General features: G+C 35.0%; 3 protein-coding genes across 4 annotated transcripts in view; all 3 read right to left on the bottom strand.

Moving 5' to 3' along the window:
- LOC146923664 (polyubiquitin-like) overlaps window positions 1–10,045 on the bottom strand; it is a 97,347-nt gene extending 87,302 nt beyond the window's left edge. The window contains exon 1 of the mRNA XM_085708815.1: window positions 9,826–10,045. Coding sequence (XP_085564941.1) covers window positions 9,826–10,045 — 220 coding nt within the window. The remainder of the gene's footprint in view (window positions 1–9,825) is intronic.
- A 72-nt stretch (window positions 10,046–10,117) lies between these two features.
- Window positions 10,118–11,935, bottom strand: LOC146923663 (E3 ubiquitin-protein ligase SINA-like 10). Its single transcript, XM_085711751.1, has 3 exons — window positions 11,439–11,935; window positions 10,345–10,992; window positions 10,118–10,174 (listed from the first exon to the last, which is right to left on the bottom strand). The coding sequence occupies exons 1-3, from the start codon at window positions 11,583–11,585 to the stop codon at window positions 10,118–10,120; spliced, it is 852 nt and encodes a 283-aa protein (XP_085567877.1). The 5' UTR covers window positions 11,586–11,935.
- Window positions 11,936–15,507: 3,572 nt separating this feature from the next.
- LOC146923662 (protein SET DOMAIN GROUP 40-like) lies at window positions 15,508–19,528 on the bottom strand. Of its 2 annotated transcripts, XM_085708770.1 has the most exons (6): window positions 19,295–19,528; window positions 18,973–19,123; window positions 17,403–17,534; window positions 17,132–17,272; window positions 16,646–16,909; window positions 15,508–16,354 (listed from the first exon to the last, which is right to left on the bottom strand). In XM_085708770.1, exons 1-6 carry the CDS (start codon window positions 19,447–19,449, stop codon window positions 15,731–15,733), a joined length of 1,467 nt encoding a protein of 488 aa, XP_085564896.1. In that variant the 5' UTR covers window positions 19,450–19,528; the 3' UTR covers window positions 15,508–15,730. The 2 variants fall into 2 exon arrangements, with proteins under 2 accessions (XP_085564896.1, XP_085564897.1); XM_085708771.1 differs by lacking the exon at window positions 18,973–19,123 and having other exon boundaries at window positions 19,295–19,526.
- Between the last annotated feature and the right edge of the window lie 556 nt (window positions 19,529–20,084).

Here is a 20,084-nt window from a genome sequence, read left to right as displayed (position 1 = left end):
CAATACATTATATATCCAAAAAATTACGTCGGCGCGTATCGACCAAAAAATGGATTAACACCGACTAAAAAGTGTCACATTTCATCTAATAAAAGCAAATCATCTAAATGTTCCAGAACATCTTCAAATTCGGTGTTTGCTTTAACCGGAGTGTCATCAAACATAATTGGATTGTCTTGATTTGTTGGCTTTTTTGGTGGAACCGGTTTCTCTTTTAGCTCAATGTCCATGAGTGTTCGGAAACGATCGTGTTGATCCAAGAATTCATCCTCCCATGTTGCCGCCTCTTCGCTCCTATGTAGCTTCCACTCCGTGGATGATGGAGATAGTGGGCAACCATCTTTCAACGAAAGAAGGACAAAATGATTTAGGATTAGACCAAGGCAAATCATGTTGCTTTTCGGGTTAACCGGAGGCCGACCTCTAAGTGGGAAAAAAGTCTCGGAGATGTAGTCTAAGTAGGTAGCCATCTCTAACACCGGCCTATTGTAACATGATGCAACGATGTGTCCCATATCCGGCAATGTCAACCATTTGTCGGGAGGTGTAAAGCTACTAGGATTTTTGGGGGGATGCAATCCATCCAAAATGTACTTATAACGGTCCTCGCTCGCATATATCTCGATGTATTTGCTCATGTGCTCTTTCAGCTCTTGAATAAGTGCTCTCCGCACCATAACATGATTTTCTTCCGTCAAACCCACGGATTCGGCTATAGCCCTAAACCCACAATGTCCGTCACCAATAACATCCACAATTCTCTCAATGTATGGTCTCATGAATTTTGGCATGTAATGCATAGGGTTCGATGGATCATAATTTCTTGAAACCAAGCTAGGCATAGGAACTGGAACTGGAGAAATGCCAATGCGAGCACCTTTTCTTTTAGGTTGTGAAGATTTTTTTCGTGGTGAAGATTGACTTTCCGGATGTTGAGAATCAATAGTCTCCCACGAAGATGGGATCCTACTACGTGTAGTTTTGATTTTTTTGGGAGCTCCTTTGGTTGCCACCTTTCTTGGAGGTGGTGACAACAATGTGGTCTCCGGAAACGCTAACAACGACAAACCCTCTTTGATTTCTAGTTTCATTTGGAACGGAACTCTTTTGAGACGTTCTTGGATAGAACGTCACTCCTCCGCGACCGAAAACAAATATTCATTACTTTCTTCTTCACCCATATACAACTTATGCCAATGTGGGTGTATCTCATCCAATCGAATGGGCTTGTTGTGACGGATTTTCATAGCAATGAAGCATGCACAAGGTAGGCCATACGACGTCCTTTGAACACAGCCGCAACTTTTCTTCTCGATGCACAAGGTTTTCCTAGCACGCTCTTCTTCCACAAAAATAAAGTTCATGGCTTGTCTAGACACGTGACCCCCCAACCCGGAGTACAAAGTGACATCTTTGTATCGATGTTCCAAGACCGTAACGCTCCTACCAAAAGATGATTGTATCTCCCCAAATTGGTTTGCCAACATTCATCTATTTTTTGCCAACAAGTACCCAAATCACCCTTGGAGGTGGACAAATATTCCTTCACCACACCATGAGCTCCTTCAACTCTATTCATGGTCATACACCCAAGATGTAACACAAGGTCTGTCCATGCCCTCACTAGTTTGTCCTTGAAAGGCTTCAAAATGGTAGTTTCAACATAGTGAAGAAACTTTGGATGATCCTTACAAGCATCTTGGAATTCCACTAGATTACCAGCATATAACTCTTGAGTAGGAGATTCAACCAATTTTTCCCATGCATCAAATATGGTATCAACCAACTTACTATGCTTCTCCTCGTCGACAATCTTCTTTTGCTCATCCACCACAACAACATTTTGTTTAATTTTGCAAATCGGTGATGATTCTTGATCTAACATTTTTGCCAACATGGAAATAACAAAGTATTGCACTACTACTGGGGAGAATATTTGTTACGGCATTCATCATACCCGTGTCCCTGTCGGTCACTACCACCTTAGGCATATCGCTATTTGGTCCAAGAATTTTAAGCAACATTTGCAAAGCCCAAGTAAAGTTATCCTCCTTCTCCGACGTCATAAATGCAAAACCAACCGAATATGTCAAATAGATTAAGGTGACTCCAACTATTTCAAACAATGGCATCCTATACAAGTTGGTTTTGTACGTGGAATCCATTATCAAAACAGTCGGAAAATTGTTAAACAACTTTACCGATTTTGGATGAGTCCAAAATATGTCTTGAACGGTTTAACTTTCCTTTTTTCCTATTACGTAATAAACATATCTATTATCTTCCAACTTTGTGATTAGATATTGCATCTCCGTCAAGTCACCCCCTTTTGCCTTTTTGAATTTATGTCGTTCATTGTAGACTTGCTTGATATTTGTCATGGACTCTTTCCTTTTATTCTTCAAATTTGTCAAAATATTTTTTGGTTTCACCGAAGAATCGATCAAGTCATGTACAATCTTTTTGTCGTCCTCCGCTAATCTTCCGGCAAGAAGGTGCCCATCTACATACGGCACCATCTCATGGTTGTGAACGCCATTAAGAATAGCCAATTTCCAAGCATTGTCTTCCCTAACGACATATCCATGCACCTTGAACAAACACCCACATTTTCTTGATCCAGTTGCTTCATGCTTCACTTTTGTCTTCGGCACTTTGTGCTCGCCGCTCCGTTCACAAACCAACTCCAACATAGCATTTCTACCTTCACAAGATCTTCTAATGATAACCGTAAATCAGCCCTATTTGCTTGTCGACGGACCCAACCGAGCAATTCGTCTTTATCTTTCCATGTGTCTCGGGTCGAAAAGAAATGAGCCGTGTCCACTTCGTTGTCACGAAGTTTCCACCCATCGGAATTGACGCTTGAAGCCTCAACTTTAACGGAAGTTTCGACCTTAGCGGGAGCTTCAACTTTAATGGAATCGATAACTCTAGGTTTTCGATCACCCGCATTCTCATCATTATCTATAAATAAACAACATACAATTACTAAACTAATTAATAAACATGTATCTAATATCATATAATAACATAAACAAACCAAAAAAACAAAAGAAAAAATTTTGTGGAAAAAAAAAATTTGGCAGTAGCTACTGCCAGTTGAAAATTTAGAAAATTTTCTAAGTGTCTAGCGGCAGTTAACAGCCGCTCACTCCCAGCGGTAGTTAACTGCCGCTACAACGCGTGACAGTACAAAAAAAAAAAATCAATCAAATGTAATGGATTTTAACTTTGAAATACATGTTCTTTGATGCATGTTGTGTGTAGAAACGTCCTAGCAATCGATCAGCATTGATTTGGAACCAAGATTTTGACACAACATTTTTCAAATGGGAATTTTTTTGGTTTAGGTAATGGTGAGAAGGTGATGAGTGAATAGGAGGTAGGGTTTTCTGGTTTTGGGGGGAAAGAATTAAGCGGCAGTTAACAACTGCTGGGTCCAGCGGCAGTTAACTACCGGCGTGTTTCCTAACGGTAGTTAACTACCGCTGGGAGCTTTTTGATAAATTATTTGTGTCAATAGGAAGTATTTCATGTCAAAAAAGCAATTTTCTATTCCATTTTGGCTTGTTCAAAGAAAATATTAAAAAAATAAAAATATGCATACCTGAAACACGGGAACATATTATCAAAAAAAAGTTTGAGTAAAGCATAATCACGTTGTTCTAGTAAATTAAAATCAGACTGTTAAATATTACGTGTAACAAAACACTCACGTATTAGAAAGAAAGAAAGAAAAAAAAAACACTCGTAGAGAAACTACAAAATATATTAAAAAAATGGTTTAAATGTGTAATTGGTCCCTGCACTTTCAACAGATTTTGGCATTGGTCCCTGCACTTTTTTTTGTTTGGCATTGGTCCCTGCACTTTGTAAAAATATTGGCATTGGTCCCTGCACTTTTTTTTGTTTGGTATTGGTCCCTGCACTTTGTAAAAATATTGGTATTGGTCCCTGCACTTTGTAAAAATATTGGTATTGGTCCCAATCATTTCATGCCACGTGGCACCAATACCAATATTTTTCCAAAGTGCAGGGACCAATACCAATATTTTTCCAAAGTGCAGGGACCAATGTCAAACAAAAAAAAGTGCAGGGATCAATGCCAATATTTTTACAAAGTGCAGGGACCAATGCCAAACAAAAAAAAGTGCAGGGACCAATGCCAAAATCTGTTGAAAGTGCAAGGACCAATTACACATTTAAACCTAAAAAAATTGCTCTTTAGCCACCCATGGTTTACTCTCATGCAGATGATCAAAATGCATCTCGAGCAGAAGAGTCAGATATGGAGTTAGTTGAAGAGACTCCGGGTTTTGGAAACGGCGATCCAATGGATATAAACTTTGTTATTTATGATTTTACAGCATAATGTGGAATAGTAGAGGAGCGGGGAGTACTGCTTTAATTTTACATGTTCTGTAAGAAGTATGTTGATGTGAATAAACCAGATATTTTGGTGATTATGGAAACTAGAGTGGGTCTTGAGAAGTTGCGTAAGATGTTTAGTTTGTTGGGGTTTGATGGTTATGACTTCCCAAAGGTGCGCGAGATTGTTGTAGCGTGGAAGAGGGACAATGAATGTAGTGACTTTGCATAAGCATTTTCAATTCATTCACTTGAAAGTTTGGGGGTGACTTTAATGAAATTGTGGTGGCTAATGAGAAGAAAGGACGAGCTCCAACATCAATTAGAAACTGTTCTAGTTTCAAGAATAGAATTGATGATTGTCGATTAATGGACCTTGGTGCAATAGGATACCACTTTACTTGGAGAGGTCCTATTTATCATGGAGGAGGTCGCATTTTTTAGAGGTTGAATCATGCGCTTTGTAATGATCATTGGAGGATTGAATTTCCTAATGCTTATGTGTGAGTATTGGCGAGGTTAGATTTCTCATGTCATCACCTTATTCTATCTTCATCATGGTGATTTGAATGATAAGATGCCTACACCATTTATGTTGGAGAGTGCTTGGTTGTTGGAGGAGTCATATAAAGAGATGTTGAAGAGCACATGGAATGTTAGTGACATTGTGATGCGTAATCTCTCTTCTCTTCATAATCAAGTGGATAACTGGAAATTACGTTCAATTGACAGTGTTAAACATGCGAAGCGGACAATTATGTCAAGGCTGGATGGTATCCAAAAATGTATTCAATAGGGTTGAGGTCATGGTGGTTGGTTGAGATTGTAAAAGAAGCTTTAAGTGGATCAGATAGCAAAGTTGCTTCGACAGGAAGAGATTATGTGGTTTCAAAGATCTAGGAAGTGATAGAAATACGTGTTACTATCATTTAAAAACAGTGCAAAGAAGGAGGCGTAATAAAATTATCAAGCTTAGAGATGCAAATTGGAAGTGGCTCAAGAAGAATAAAGATGTGAAAGTGTTGGTCAGTAAATTTTGTTTTTACGGATATTGAATCTAGTTCTTGGTTTCAAATAAATATTTCCTTTTCCTCGGTTATAGGCGGTGTGGGTAGAGCAGCTGAGTTTGTCTCTTGGAGATGAAGAAATTAATAAGACAGTTCTTAATATGACTCCATGGAAGGCGCCTGGACCAGATGGTTATCCTGCAGGTGTCTATCAAAAGTCTTGGCATGTTGTTGGTAAGAGTATATGAGATTTTATTACGGAACATTGGCGTAGACGGATCTTATTGGCGGGATGAACCTTACAGATATTTGCTTAATTCCCAAGGTTCAGGATCTGCAATTCGTGAATCAATTTAGACCCATTTCATTATGTAACTCTACGTTCTCATGCAACTTAATAGAATGAAGGATTGCATTGCTACTATTGTATCTCCTAAGCAGACAGGCTTCATCCTTGGTAGATGTATTCATGAAAATATAGTGGTGGCTCAAGAAATTATCCATAGCATGAATAAATCAATTGGTAAAATGGTGCAATACCAAAGACATGTCTACAAGAGATTCAAAAGGTGCAAAAAGTTTTCATTTGGGGTGATAATGACTTCCAAAAGCACGTGCATGTTGTTAATTGGAGTACCATGAAAAAGCCGAAGCGATGTGGAAGACTTGGAATTTGAAGATTAGAAGAAATGAATGGGGCATGTCTTCTTAAGCTTGGTTGGAAATTGAGAAGGGGCAAAAAGTTTCTCTGGAGTATGGTTTTGAAAGGCAAGTATGACAGAAGTAATTTGGCAATGGATGAGGTTATTCCAAAAAATAATGACTCGAGTTTGTGGAAACATTTGGTACAGCTCTGGCCTAAATTAACCTCTATGGCCTTTTGGGTTGTTAGAAATGGTGAAAGTGTCAAACCTTGGGAGCATTGTTGGGTAGAGGAATGGCTGCAAATTGCAGAACTGGGAATTAATATTCGAGAGCACGTGAGTAATTGTATGGTGACAGACCTTGGGAATGAGAATGGCGACCGGTCCATAAATGAATTGCTGCAGTGGTTGCCTAGTGAAATAATTAATAGGATGGCATCAATTCCTACAATTCTTTATGAGGATTTAGTTCTAACAACAGGTCCAATTATTTGCAGCAGGCTTGGAGAAATTGATTAATATTAATATGAGCATAGCTGGAAGGTACTGCGACATGGGCAGTTTTTTGGGAATCAGCTTGTCACACGATGTGGAATTGGAGAAACAAAATGATGCAAGATGAGACTTTTGTGTTGCCCATTAAACCGTGGATGGATAATAGAACTTTGGTAATGGAGAATATTAGGTGACAACCTCCAGCGATGGGATGGATTCGGCTAAATACAGGTGGAGCTACTGGAGGTAATAGTGTGTCTGGTTGCGGAGGAATTTTGCGTAATGAGTGGATATGTGGATTTTCAAAGTGTATGGGAGTGTGTAGTATATTTGTAGCAGAGTTATGGGGAATTTAAGGTTTAAAGATAGCTAGAGAGTGTGGCTTTCATAAGTTGGAGCTTCATGTAGATTCAAGAGTAGTGGTGTCTAATCTTGAGTATGGTAACGGAGGGTCAGCTGTTGGATGGAGTCTGTTAATCAATATTAAAAGATTATTGGAGCTAAATTGAGAAGTTTGAATTTGTCATACCTTTAGACAAGCAAATTCTTGTGCAAATGCTATAGTTAATTTGGCATGTGATGGTGGCCCCTCATTGACTATCTATGAACGGTGTCCCGGACATATTAGTTCGTATCTTTTAGTTGATTGTGTTAGTGTGAAAATACATCGTTTAATTAGATGTTAGTGTCTTTTAGTTGATTATTATTAATATTTTTGGCAAAAAAATGTTATTTTTACCACTCGTTTTTCAAAAGCTAAGTTATTTTCGAGTTATTTATTTGGTGCTAGACTTCCATAACTCCAGTTATGTGTGGAAAGCATTTGGAGTACTAAACCCGTACTCGATGAAGGCACAAGTAGGGGTGGCACGCTAGTGATGACTCAAATTTTTGTGAGGGATTAGAATTGGTTTAAGTGACAGATGAAATCCAAATATCAATTACAATCCATGCTTCTTTGGACAACTACTAGTGGCTCATTTGTTAGTAGCGTCAACAAAATCTTGGAATGGTCCTTTAGTGCACTCTTTATTTCATCATAGTACAACCACCAAAATCGTTCCTACTCCCTTATTCACTTTGATTCAAGAGGATATTTTATATATAGCATGTATCGTTTATGTATTAATGATTTTGTTGATACCTCTCACTTTTAGGTTGCAGGGAGATGGTATCTTATTTGGCGTAAAAAGGTTCCACCAAAGGTGAAAAACTTCTTGTCACGTGTATCGTAATTGTCTTCCAAGTAGACTACAGTTACAATATTGTGGAGTTGCTTGTTCTACTAATTGCAAGATGTGTGATAAAGCTTTGGAATTTAGTATTGATCTATGTTTTCATTGTCTGTTCACAGTTGGCGGAGAATGGAGCCCAAAACTCATTGTAAAAGGATGGTGATAGACGCAAACAACTCCGCCTAGCACCAACATTTCATGGCTTCGTAAATTATCTGATAGAATATGTATCCTTTTGCTGGAAAATGGGAAAGAAACCCCTTTGCTTACAGAACAAGTAAGGCCATAAAACCCTATTACTGTCAAATGACGAGGCCATTCTCTACCCCTTTCTTTCTATTTATACGCAATAACTAACAAACAACTTCATAACTGACAGACCTATCATTATCCTATATATACAGTTTATTTACTCTTAAATGTTTCAATGAAATAATTTTAACTGTCACCTTAACACAGAATTTAAATATAGACAAAACAAAAATAGTGCTGAAACATCGTATAAATATACCTCTGCTTATAGTCATACATTAATTAATTATTAAATTTGAGCCAATACCAATTATAGAAATCTCTGGCAACATTGGTTCATTGTGTCTGAGTTTGTGTTGATGGTTTAAAAATATGACTTACATGGAAATGCTACTTGAAATGGATGACATTAAACATCTCCAAGCAACACGGGATACTTTGAGTTGTAGAAGTGATCCGCGTCTACTAAAAGGTCTTCTGTTGTGTGCCTAGTTTCCCCTCTTCCTATACTTTTCTATACCAATATTCATATACATCAATTAATATAAGGAAGGAAAAAAAAAATATACCGTTAATTAGGATATGCTTTGCGCTATCCTAACCAAATAGGCACAATTATCACATTTTACATCTAATATGAATCAACGTGAGTCAAGAGAAAATAATTCAAAACTCAAACATGACCGCTCAAATCAGAAATCTTTTGCCGATTACTTTGCACCTGATACAGCCTACCGGAGTCAGTCAAATTATTTCTTCTATATTTCATATTTGCATACATAAAGAACTTTTGCCAATACATACTGTCATTCAAATAAGTTATAAAACAGAAAATGAAGATATATACTTTAATTTAACTGAATGAAATAAAACAGCAAACAAACATATGACCAACTTACAAGTTAAAATTTCCAAGATCTTTGTACTACCTGATCGTCTTTCTTGTAATGTCTCCTAGCATAAAAGCAATATGAATTAGCATCTTTATCAAACCCACCGTCTGTTAGTCTCTGAAAGGTAAACCAATCTGCTCTCCATCTGATAACGCAGTTACATGGACAAGTCACCCACAGATCATAAACAACCAGCTTCATCCCATGGTACATGCAATGTCGGAGAAGATATCCGGTTTTTTAGAGTTTAGATCATAAAGTGTGAATTCTGATTTACCCATGAAAGGTAAAATAGCTATTAATATGACATGTAATGTGCATAAAGAGGCATCTGATGTATTAAGCAGAACAAAAAAAATCAATGTTCAATTAAACCTTTTCTCTAATCATTGAAATAATTTGACGTAAGTCAAAAAGATTAGCCAAAATAGGCCTGTTATAACATTGGAGCAAGTACCAGACGAGGTACACAGAAAAAATCAAAAATGATACCTATCATTAACCAAAACACAAATAACAGAGTCATTAACCAAAACAAGAATGACTCACTAACAATCTGGCTAGACTTCAAATCACGTACGTAAATTTGTCTCACTCATCAGAGAATCACATAAAAGTCTTGCTTTCTTTTAAATTCACCACTTTTTTATTGATCACGATGATACTTCGGTGCTACAATTAAGCTTCAATCTGACTATACTGCAAGAGTAATTACTGATTTACATGTATCTATATGAGAATTTCTGTACAATTTCAGCTATTCATAAAAACGAAATCTGTTTCCTCAATTGCAGAAAACCATCCCCAGTAAAAAATAACTATACAGCTCAATATAAAACAAAACGAGCAAAAGTCAAACACTTTATGTTATCAATACTTTCTAATATCTACTTCTAGGGTAATTATCTTTATGGTAAGGATCTGGAACCGAAACGGAGAATGAGGTTGAGGGTTGACTTCTCTTGGATGTTGTAATTGGCAAGGGTCTGGCAGTCAGCTAGTTCCTTACTGGCAAAGACCAGACATTGCTGATCCACTGGGATTCTTTCCTTGTCTCGAATCTTCGCCTTCAAGTTTGCTATTGTGTATGAACTCTCCACCTTCAGGGGGATGGTCTTTCCAGTCAGGGTCTTTATGAAGATTTGCATCTGTGACACGATTGCCAACAAATTAATCACTAATAAAACCACGAGAAAGAAAACAAAAATCCATTGCAACCTTTACTGCAACACAGCAGGATGAAAGAAATTAAATATTTGATACTGATATCTCAGGAACTAGTCCAAAACGAATACAAATACAAAACACTAACAACCGTCTTTGGCATTTAAAAAAACGGATGAATTTGAGATAAAATTCTAGAGTATAAATCCAAAAGGTGAAAGAAAAAATAATAGTATAATTTGAAAAACAACCAAAGTAATGAAAAGGAAGAGATAGGAGGTACCTTGGGGGTTACGCAAATTTCTAGCTCGAGAAGTTCAGAAGAACCAAAATGACCAAATGGAATCACGAGGAAATTTGAAGAAAGAGCTGCTAAAGTAACGCGTTGGACATTCTTCGGAAAAGACTGTAACTTCAAACTGCATATTTGAGACCTGGCCAATATATCATACTGATACCGCGGCTCAGAATAGTTAGGACCAATGCAGCTAATACTGACCGCATTTCCCAGACTCACAATACTATTATTGAGGATAAACAGCTTGCTGACACATTCCTCTTGAAGAACAATGGCTTCGTCATTAGACTTTAAGGAGACGATGAAGGAGTGACCATAAGAAAATGTGCTTCGAGAATCCTTGTGTTTGTGGCTGAAATGGTTGGACAACACTTCTGATGAGGCAACAAAGTCACAACCTGAAAGGGGACAGTAACATGGCATATACATACATTCTTCTTCATGCTTCTTCTTCTCATTGTAACGCATTGTCTCCTTGCAGCCATGTTTTTCATTCGGGCATGACATTTCGAAAGATTGCAATAGATTCTCAATGGCTTTACAACGTTTTAAGCGAATACGTTTTGAGCATTTGGGACACTTGTTCCGATGTTTATCACAGCAGGTAGAGCAAACAGTATGACCATTAACACACTGAATTGCAACATACAAGAACTCATCAAATTAGCTTCTTAATCATTATCTAGAATAAAATCAACTAAAATAAGTAATAACTTCTTTCAAAGGCTTCTAGCAATAGCATGTTATGCAGGTAAGGTAAGAGGGATGCATCAGTTCATGCTTTATTAATAGAGATTTGAACTCGATTTCTTTGAGCTAGAAAATTAGACAGGCACCACAGGATAACAGAAAATATTAATCATTCTCCAAACTCCATGATTCGCAAATTGTTTTCCTCAAAAATATATAAAGGGGGTATGAAGTTTTCTTTGGTAAAGTTAAAACCATTTATTGGTAAAGTAGGAGGAACACATTTAATCACCAGAAACATACATACTGCATAAAATATGGCAACAAATTAACCATTCTCAAGTAAAAAAATAACTGTTATTAAAAAAATTAACAATTTACATGCATACCTGGAACACAGGGATACTCAAGGGTTGAAAACAAATGGAGCAATCAAATGCATTTGAGTCGGAAATCATCACAGAAACTGAATTTTTCTCATTAACATCTTCTGAGGAATCAACGGTCTCTTCACAGTCTTCGGTACCCGCCTCCATTAGAACATTTGACTAATAATGATAAAAATAAGAAAGTAGTTTAAATACTTTGCAAGTCTCTGAACTACTTGTGGATTTTGAAATAGGTCCCTAAACTAATTTTAACAGAAACTGGTCCGTTAGAAAAATAACCAATATATGTCCAAACCAAAACCAACAACGTAACTACAAAAAGAAAGGAAAATAGCTTATACATATGTGGGAGAGAACAGAAAGAAAACAGTTAAAGAAACAGATATATCAACACCAACTAATCAAACCAGAAGACATGTTGAGATTAGAGCAAGATAAATACACCATAGTCTATGACCGGCTTTATCAGTCAAATGATTCAGCACTTAACAAAAACTAGCATGTTTTTCTTTTGACTAAAATGAACTTATTGCATTTCAAATCAATATATTCACCAAAAGAAATAGGTATCGACTAGTCGAAGATGTAGCCTACCTAGAAAGGGTGTGAACTGTCAACTGCTGCATTTGTTTGTCTCCTAATAAACTCAAAGTTAGGAAAAAGAGGTAAAACATTCCAACAAAAATACACCCTCCGGTCACTTTTATACATTTTAGATTCATTCAATTAATGATGTATATAGTCTTTATTATAGATCACATACATCATTTAATGAATGAATCTAAAATGTTGATTTTTGCTTATAATAATGACCGGAGGGTGTATATAACACCTATAAATAATAGACTCGATGCAAATTCAAGCTACTTCACCTTTCCTTCCTATCTTCACATACACGCCAAACCCCCATGCTCACACCCCACTTAAGATTCCACTTAACACATCATCATTGGTATACTAGCTTCTAACCTCCCAAAAGAATAAACCATCAATTTAGTCCCTAAAATATCACTTTCACTTCAACTTAGTTCGAAAATTATGTAAATATAATAAATAGTCCATAAATTATACTCCCTCCGTTTCAAAATGAGTGTCGCTTTCAGTTTTGCAATGCAATAATAACTTTTTCTTTTCAATTGTACCCTCCAATTAATACTCTGCACACTACTTTCAAAGTATTACTTTTAAAACTAACCAATAGTTAATAAGGATAATTTGGTAAAATAACCATTCTCTTTCTCTTAATCATTGCATTTCTTAATATGTGTGTAAACACCTAAAACGACACTCATTTTGAAACGGAGGGAGTATAAAATCCACCTATTTAGTCTTTGCTATTAATATGTTACGGACTAAGTCTAGATTGATATATTTTTATCTACTTTAGGGACTAAACTGGCAATTTTTATACACTTTAAAGACTACTTATTACATTTGTATAGTTTACGGACTAAATTGATAGTTTAAATTCTATAAAATTCTATTAAAAACCATAATTCCACATCACATCATTTCCATGAACAACACAATTCCACAACCATAAAAAGCAAGATCATAGAATAACTTTTGTTCCACATTGAAAGCAAGTTTGAAAGAATTGAATCAAAATTTTGGAAGAAAACTTAGAAATTTTGAAGAAACAACGAAGAACACTTCAAAGTTGCAAGAACAATGGTACCTTTTGGTTCGTCGAAGTTCTTCGTTCGGATTTTCCCTCTCCCAAGTTCGGTGAACACTGACTGACTCATAACTGAATCCAATATATTTATATGTTTTGTTGGGATTCACAATTCTTTTTTTCCCGGTTTTCAGAATTCTATTTTATTTTTTGGTTCAAAATTCTGAATTCTAACTAAATAATATTCCTAATATGTTAAAAAAATATAAGGGTTAATTATGTTTCTAGTCCCTATAAAATAGCGACCATGTGAGTTTAGTCCTTACTTAATTTTAATAGCATTTTTAGTCCCTAATTTTGTTTTTCTGCACTGAGTATTAGTCCCTACTCAATTCAAATTTGTTTAATTTATGCTTAAACTCTTAAATTTTTGAACAATTTTTTGCAGACATGTTTAGAACATTACTAAAAGTTCCTCCGCAAAAAATTATCACAAAATTTGATTTCTACATCCAGATTTTATTACTTTTTATCTTTAACTTTTGTCGTTTTAAAAAATTCATATTTAATTCATTTCATGTCAGAAAATTCTAAATTTTAGTAAACGAACCTTTCATAGTGTTCTAATCTTGTCTTAAAAAAATCGTTCAAAAATTTAAGAGTTTAATGATAATTAATCAAACTTTGTTTTAGCAGGGACTAAAATTATAAGTAAATTTTTTTTTATAGGGACTAAAAATGCTATTAAAATTAAGTAAGGACTAAATTTACAAGGTCGCTATTTTATAGGGACTAAAAACATAATTAACCCAAAATATAAATAGATGTTCGTACAAAAAAATTATCCTCCCTCCGTCCCATAATATAAACAAAAAAAACTCATTTTCATTGTCCTAAAATATAAGCAAAAAAGACAAACTTTTATCCTATTTAATCTTGTTTTTTTAAAAAATCTATTTTTCAAGAAAAACTTTTGTTTATTCTCATAAAATTAAATGCAAATTACGTTCAATTTTCTCTCTCTTTCATTTTTTTCATAACCAATAGCCAATGAAAATTGTTTTTCATTTTCCTATAAAACTTTTTTTCAAAGAAAACACAAAAAACTATACTCCAAATTCTTATGTTTTAGTTTTCTTAATAAGTGTGACTTTTTTTTAGTTTTGCTTATAGTTTGGGATGGAGGGAGTAGTGATTAACATTTCTTTCTTTTTTTTAAGATGGTAAGAAATTTCTTCTAATTTAAATAGATATTTGTACAAAATTCAAAATTCTAAATAAATATTTGTAATTTGTTCAAAAATAAATAAATAGATACTCGTAAAAAAATATTATAGTGATTAGCGTTTTATGAGATGGTGAAGAATCTCTTCTAACTTAATAGGTTTTAATACGATGATAAAAATAAAAAGATTGGTCACTAGCTACCATATAAAATCTCTCAAATCAAAAAAAAAAAAAAACTACCATATAAAAAAATTGGTCGCCGATTATGAACACTATAATAGTAACATTTATGTTTGTCGATGAACTAAACTTGTATAATTCTAATGTAAGAGCTCTATAGCGTGGATCAATAGTTTTGGGTTCATCTTCAAAAAAAAAATTGAAATTGAGTAAACCATTAAAATGATTTTTGACTTTGTAAGACGTCGTCAATTTGGTCCATAAAAATATGAATATTTCAATTTGATCTTCACTTCTTTAAAACAATTCTCAAGTTATTCTTCTATCAATATCAATATTTATGTTTGGTTGCTTCTTCAAAACAAATATTTATGTTTGGTAACAGTTGACACGTACCTATTCTTGCATTTCGTGGACAAATTCTATCGTAACGTTTAGCATAGCTCTAAAATTACGAAAGAAACAGGCAAGAATTGCAAGAATGAATCGTAACATTTAGCACAGATGTCATAAACTCCCCATCTATCTCTAACTTTTTCAAAAAATCATAACTAAGTTTGGTATATAAATAGCCTCATTTTTAATTAACAACTCTTTTAAGATAGTGTTTGGCTTCACTTCTTATAATGAGAAGATAAGCCATAATAAAGACTAGAGTTAGAGGCACTTGTTAAAGAACCTACACACATAATTACTATATACGATTCTTTATCAAGTGTCGTGTAAGCATTAGTGTTCATGACCTTGTCGCAAGTATAAAACACCTAGTATGCCACACATTTCCTTTATCGAATGAGTGATAGGAGATTTTTGAATTTAAATGTTCTGTTAACGTTGGTACTTGTAAAACCAAACAACCTTTCTGTGATGTAAATACACTAGTAGAACATATTTCTAACTCATCATCTTAAACGGTACTAATCTTGTCATTGAAATAAACATGTAAATATATAAACATGCTCACATTTAGAACTATAATCTACACATTTAGTTGCTTCTGGCATGGCCTATATTTTGATTCGTTCAACTCTTACCATCAGAAAATGAATGTTAAATAGTGCTATAAAATTTGCATTCCCATCATTTAAAATCTAAACACTACATTGACATCAATGAATTTTTTAACTAAAAAACTATTGAGACACATCAGCAAAAGCTCAGATTACTGTTGTACAAGGTTGACTTTCCTATTTCACTCTCCAGTAAATCATATCCCTTACAAAAATAAGGAAAAACCTTATTTGCATTACAACAATTAATCATAACATCATTTCATGAAAGAATCCAGTATTACATTGCAATAAGAGATACAATCAATAAGGACTCTCTTATACCTGAGCCTCCATGAGACGGCTAATTTCCACCTATCCATTGCCCTTCTCATTTTTATAGATGAAATTATATCAGAAAAACCAAGTGCGTCTGTTATATTATGAGCTTCTAAGAAGGTATAAACTTCATCCCTGGATGACATAAGTTTAACAATCTTCATGAAAGTTATAAAGTCTTGACTACACTCCAATGCATTCAGGAGTAAGGTATCGTCTTCAATAGATGTTGGCATATTCTTTAAGACAGTGTCACAAGTTTTCGACAACCATTTCATAATGATAATTTCATTGTCGGCAGACAGTTGAGAACCAGAATATGCAAGATGTCCGACAGACCTCCTTTTATTATGAGGGGTTGCCCACAATCGTAACGCAGCTAGAAGCGCAAACGAAGGTTTTCCGTTGGGATGGATATAGAGTGATTCCTTAGACCATGAAGTAGAAGTGTACATAGCAGGTTCCAAAGGGATGAAAATTTTGTCATTTGGATTTTCTTGCAAGAGAAATCCATAGTGTTCAAGAAGCTCCAAATTTGTGTATGTTCCATAGCATAATAGAACCTGGTGAAAACAAGGTAACTTATCATTCCCTATCTACTAAATGGTGGAATGAAGATAGAGCGAAAACAATGGTGTAATTTTGACTCGAATTGAAAATATTTATATGGAAAGAAGAAAATCAGTTCCTGTAATAGTTCATAGTCTACATCCATAAGACAGGCAACAATTTGTTTCTGGAATTTTAGCTTGATGTACAATTTATGATAAATTTTATTCAGGGTAATATTCACATGCTAAATTGAATATGTAAACCTAATGGTTATGTTAAAATTTCCAAGAGTTGTGCACTACCTGGTCGCCTTTCTTGTAATTTGTCCTGGCATAAAAGCAATATGCATTAGCATCTTCTTCAAACCCACCATCAGTTAGTCTCTGAGAATTAAAATCAATATGCTCTTCGTCTACCATTTCATTCTTGTCTCCATTTGATTGAAAATTATCTACGTCGTCAATACCAGATAGGTCCTCTCCAGGTGCATCGTAATTAAACAAGTCACCAACAGGGCATAAACAACCAGCTTCATCCCATGGTATATGCAATGTCCGAGAAGATATCTGGTTTTTGAGAGTTTAATATGATTAGATGATAGAGCAATAGTGTGAGTTCTGATTTACTCATGACAACTGAAATGGCTATAAAATATGACAAGTAATGCACATGAAAAGGTATCTGATGTACCAAAATGAATCAACGTTCAACATTGATTCAAGAAGATTAGCCGAAATAAGTCTGTTACAACATTGATCCAAGTACCAGAAAGGCATGAGCTTACTAACCGTTGCAGCAGCCCAAACCCAAGCCTTAAATGTTAAAAACTGAGGCTTAAACATGAGTTCCTCCATCAAGGCATGAGCTTCTTTCCATTCTGATTTGGCTTTTTGTACAGCTTTTTCTGTTAGCCACATAGCTTCATCCACCTGATAATCACAAATTAAGATGATTTATTTATAACACAAAGTACATGTCACATTCTGATAAGTATCATTAGCCAAGATGCTATAATCTAACCTAACGAGATAAACTAAAAAATTCTAACAGAAACTGAACTTGCAGAGCTTGTTTCTCAAATTCACCAAACATGGCTAGCAAGTCGTAACTTTGCGGCAAATGGACGAGGTAAGGATGCCATCTTGAAGTCTTTCCCTTAGCAACTTCGTATAACAAGCAAACAGTCAATATCTGCAATATAAAAAAGCTCAAAAATAAGAATAAAGTAAAAAACTAACGATGCATAACAGTAACACAACAATAGTGATGAAACCAAATCCTAACAAGTAGGCTCAATGCCTGATTTAACCATGCATACAATAATTCTAACAAAAAATTGGATTGGTTCAATAACCAATGGAAGGTAATTAAAATTAAGAGGAGTAACTTGACCATTTAGACCTGTTTGGACAACCAACATATTTGCAGCTTAAAGCACAAGCCCTTATCATGATGAGCGCTTATGTATAAGTTATTTCTATAGCAAAGGGATAAAATTAAATTAAATTTTGTATAAATTGTAAGCTGTTTTCATAAGTTATATTGGAGAATTTATAAAAATAAGCTGAAAACAACTTATAAACATGCCATAAGTTGTTTTCAAAAGTTCTCCCAAACTGTCTCACAAAACTTATGTCAGTGGATAAGCTCAAATAAGCCAATCCAAACAGACCATTAGTCTCTAACATTGCACACTTCAGGCAATTTGGTTTATGAAAACTGGACTGGTATGGGTCTTCTGAATGAAGAACAAACGTCTACACCTTAACAGGCTTGACGTTTGGTGGACTATAAACTGGTATGGGTCGATCAGATAAAGAACAAATGTCTACGCCTTAACAGACTTGACGTTTGGTGGATTGTGGTCTGGTATAGACGACCATACCATTTGGCTCCCTATATCTTGACTGGACTGACTAGCAAGATCCAACTCAGCACTGGTTTGAGTGTTCAAGTCATGGCAGCTCACCTCGTCCAATAAAGTCCAGCCTCAGCAATAGCTTGGCTTTCAAGTCACACCAACCATGCCAAGCGTGCCCCCAACTGGGCTGTGCAAATCAGCTTGTTGTAACATGTGAACAAAACAAAATCTAATGATCCCTAAATTGAAAATCATCCATCACATTGGACTCATGAAGGCAATCTTTATGACTAAATTGACCGATCTAAAGGGACTAGAGCGATAGAAAATTTTCGATTTCAATAATTATTTTGTAATTTCATTAAATGCAGGTACCAGATCGTCTTCTCCCTACGATTTTAAGAATTAAATACAAAAAACTATTGGCTTTATCCATTATCAACTGTTAATTAGGTCCGTCTCTTGATCAGACTCTGTTATCAAATGTATTCGTGACATTATTTACTTAGTTTCAGATGCATCTCTGACATTACAAACTTAATGTCTTTACAGTTCCTACGAATACCGACAGAGGAACAAATCCGATTAACATTTTGCAAAGTCATGTATCATTTTGAAATATTGTTAATGCAGTGAACTAGCTTGATACATTCCTACAATTTCATGGATCAAATTGAGTATTTACTATGAAGCAAACACAGTTACAACTACCTAAAAAAACCATCAACAGAAGAAAAACCTCACTAAAGTAAAGTTAAGAAGAAAAACCTGAACAGAGGAGAGAGAAGAGTGTCTATTGACAGCAAGACATAGCTTCTTATCTTCCATAGTAACACTCTCACTAGTCATTAAAGCATATTTTGGAACTCTTAGAATAATTTCTCCCCTCTTAAGATCTCTCACAGCACCCAAACCTCTACTGCAACATTCTCCAAAACAATACAACAAAATGGTCAAATTTCTTAACATCAATATAAGTCAAAAGATCATTTTTTTCACTACCCTTTGATTAATCACCCAAGAAAACAAATGCAAAGTTTGTAATTGTAATAAAAAAAAGGAAAAATGTAAAGTTTTGATTGGGAGTTACCCGCCAGAGTGAGGAAAGGTAGAAACGCAGAGAGAATGACCAAGAGAGGAAAGAGAGTGTTGAGATTGGTCGGTGTTTGTTGTTGGTGAATCTGATATTCCAAGGTGTGATGTCCATGTTAAGAACCTTTCAAAGCTTCCATGTTCTTGTTCCATCTTCTAACCTAGCTCTTTCAGAACTCGCACGTTTGTTGTTCTTTTATTTTCATTTGTTTCACAAAATTACACTTGTGTCTCTATATTTCATAAAATGATTTATTCATTTACTTTGTTTTATTTTTTAGTTAGTTCTCTTTTTTCTATCTTCAAATCTATGGTACCATCCACATTTTTTCTTTTTTTTAAGAAATCCACATGTTTGCAAATGAATCATTACATTTGAATGGATAATGATATTTGTACGATTATTTTCTTATAACTTTTACGACAATTTTTTCTCTTTTTTTTATTATTAAAAAACAATAGAGATAGAAAAAGGAAGAAATACAGTTAAAACATAATCTGAATGTCCTCGTGAGCTTAACTCAGTTTGTATGGACAATGCATAATGTATGCAAGGTCCGGGATTCAAACCCCGGCCACCACAAAAAAAAAAAAAAAACATAATGTCAATATAAGGAATGAATTGGCTATTTCGTCCTTGAATTAGTATACACTGATCAATTTCATCTCTGAATTTTTCAAAATAGTCAATAGGCCTGAATTTTACAAATGTCATTCAATTGAGTCCATATGTCAAGTTGGGTCGTTAACAGTGATGACGTAGGACGTTAACCTGTGACGTGGCTTCC

Source organism: Medicago sativa, chromosome 5, assembly GCF_051527215.1.
Source record: "Medicago sativa cultivar Bolivia chromosome 5, Bolivia_mono, whole genome shotgun sequence".
Taxonomy (NCBI): Eukaryota; Viridiplantae; Streptophyta; class Magnoliopsida; order Fabales; family Fabaceae; genus Medicago; species Medicago sativa.
The sequence above is the reverse complement of the archived record's forward strand: the minus strand, read 5'-3'. Positions and strand labels throughout refer to the sequence as shown.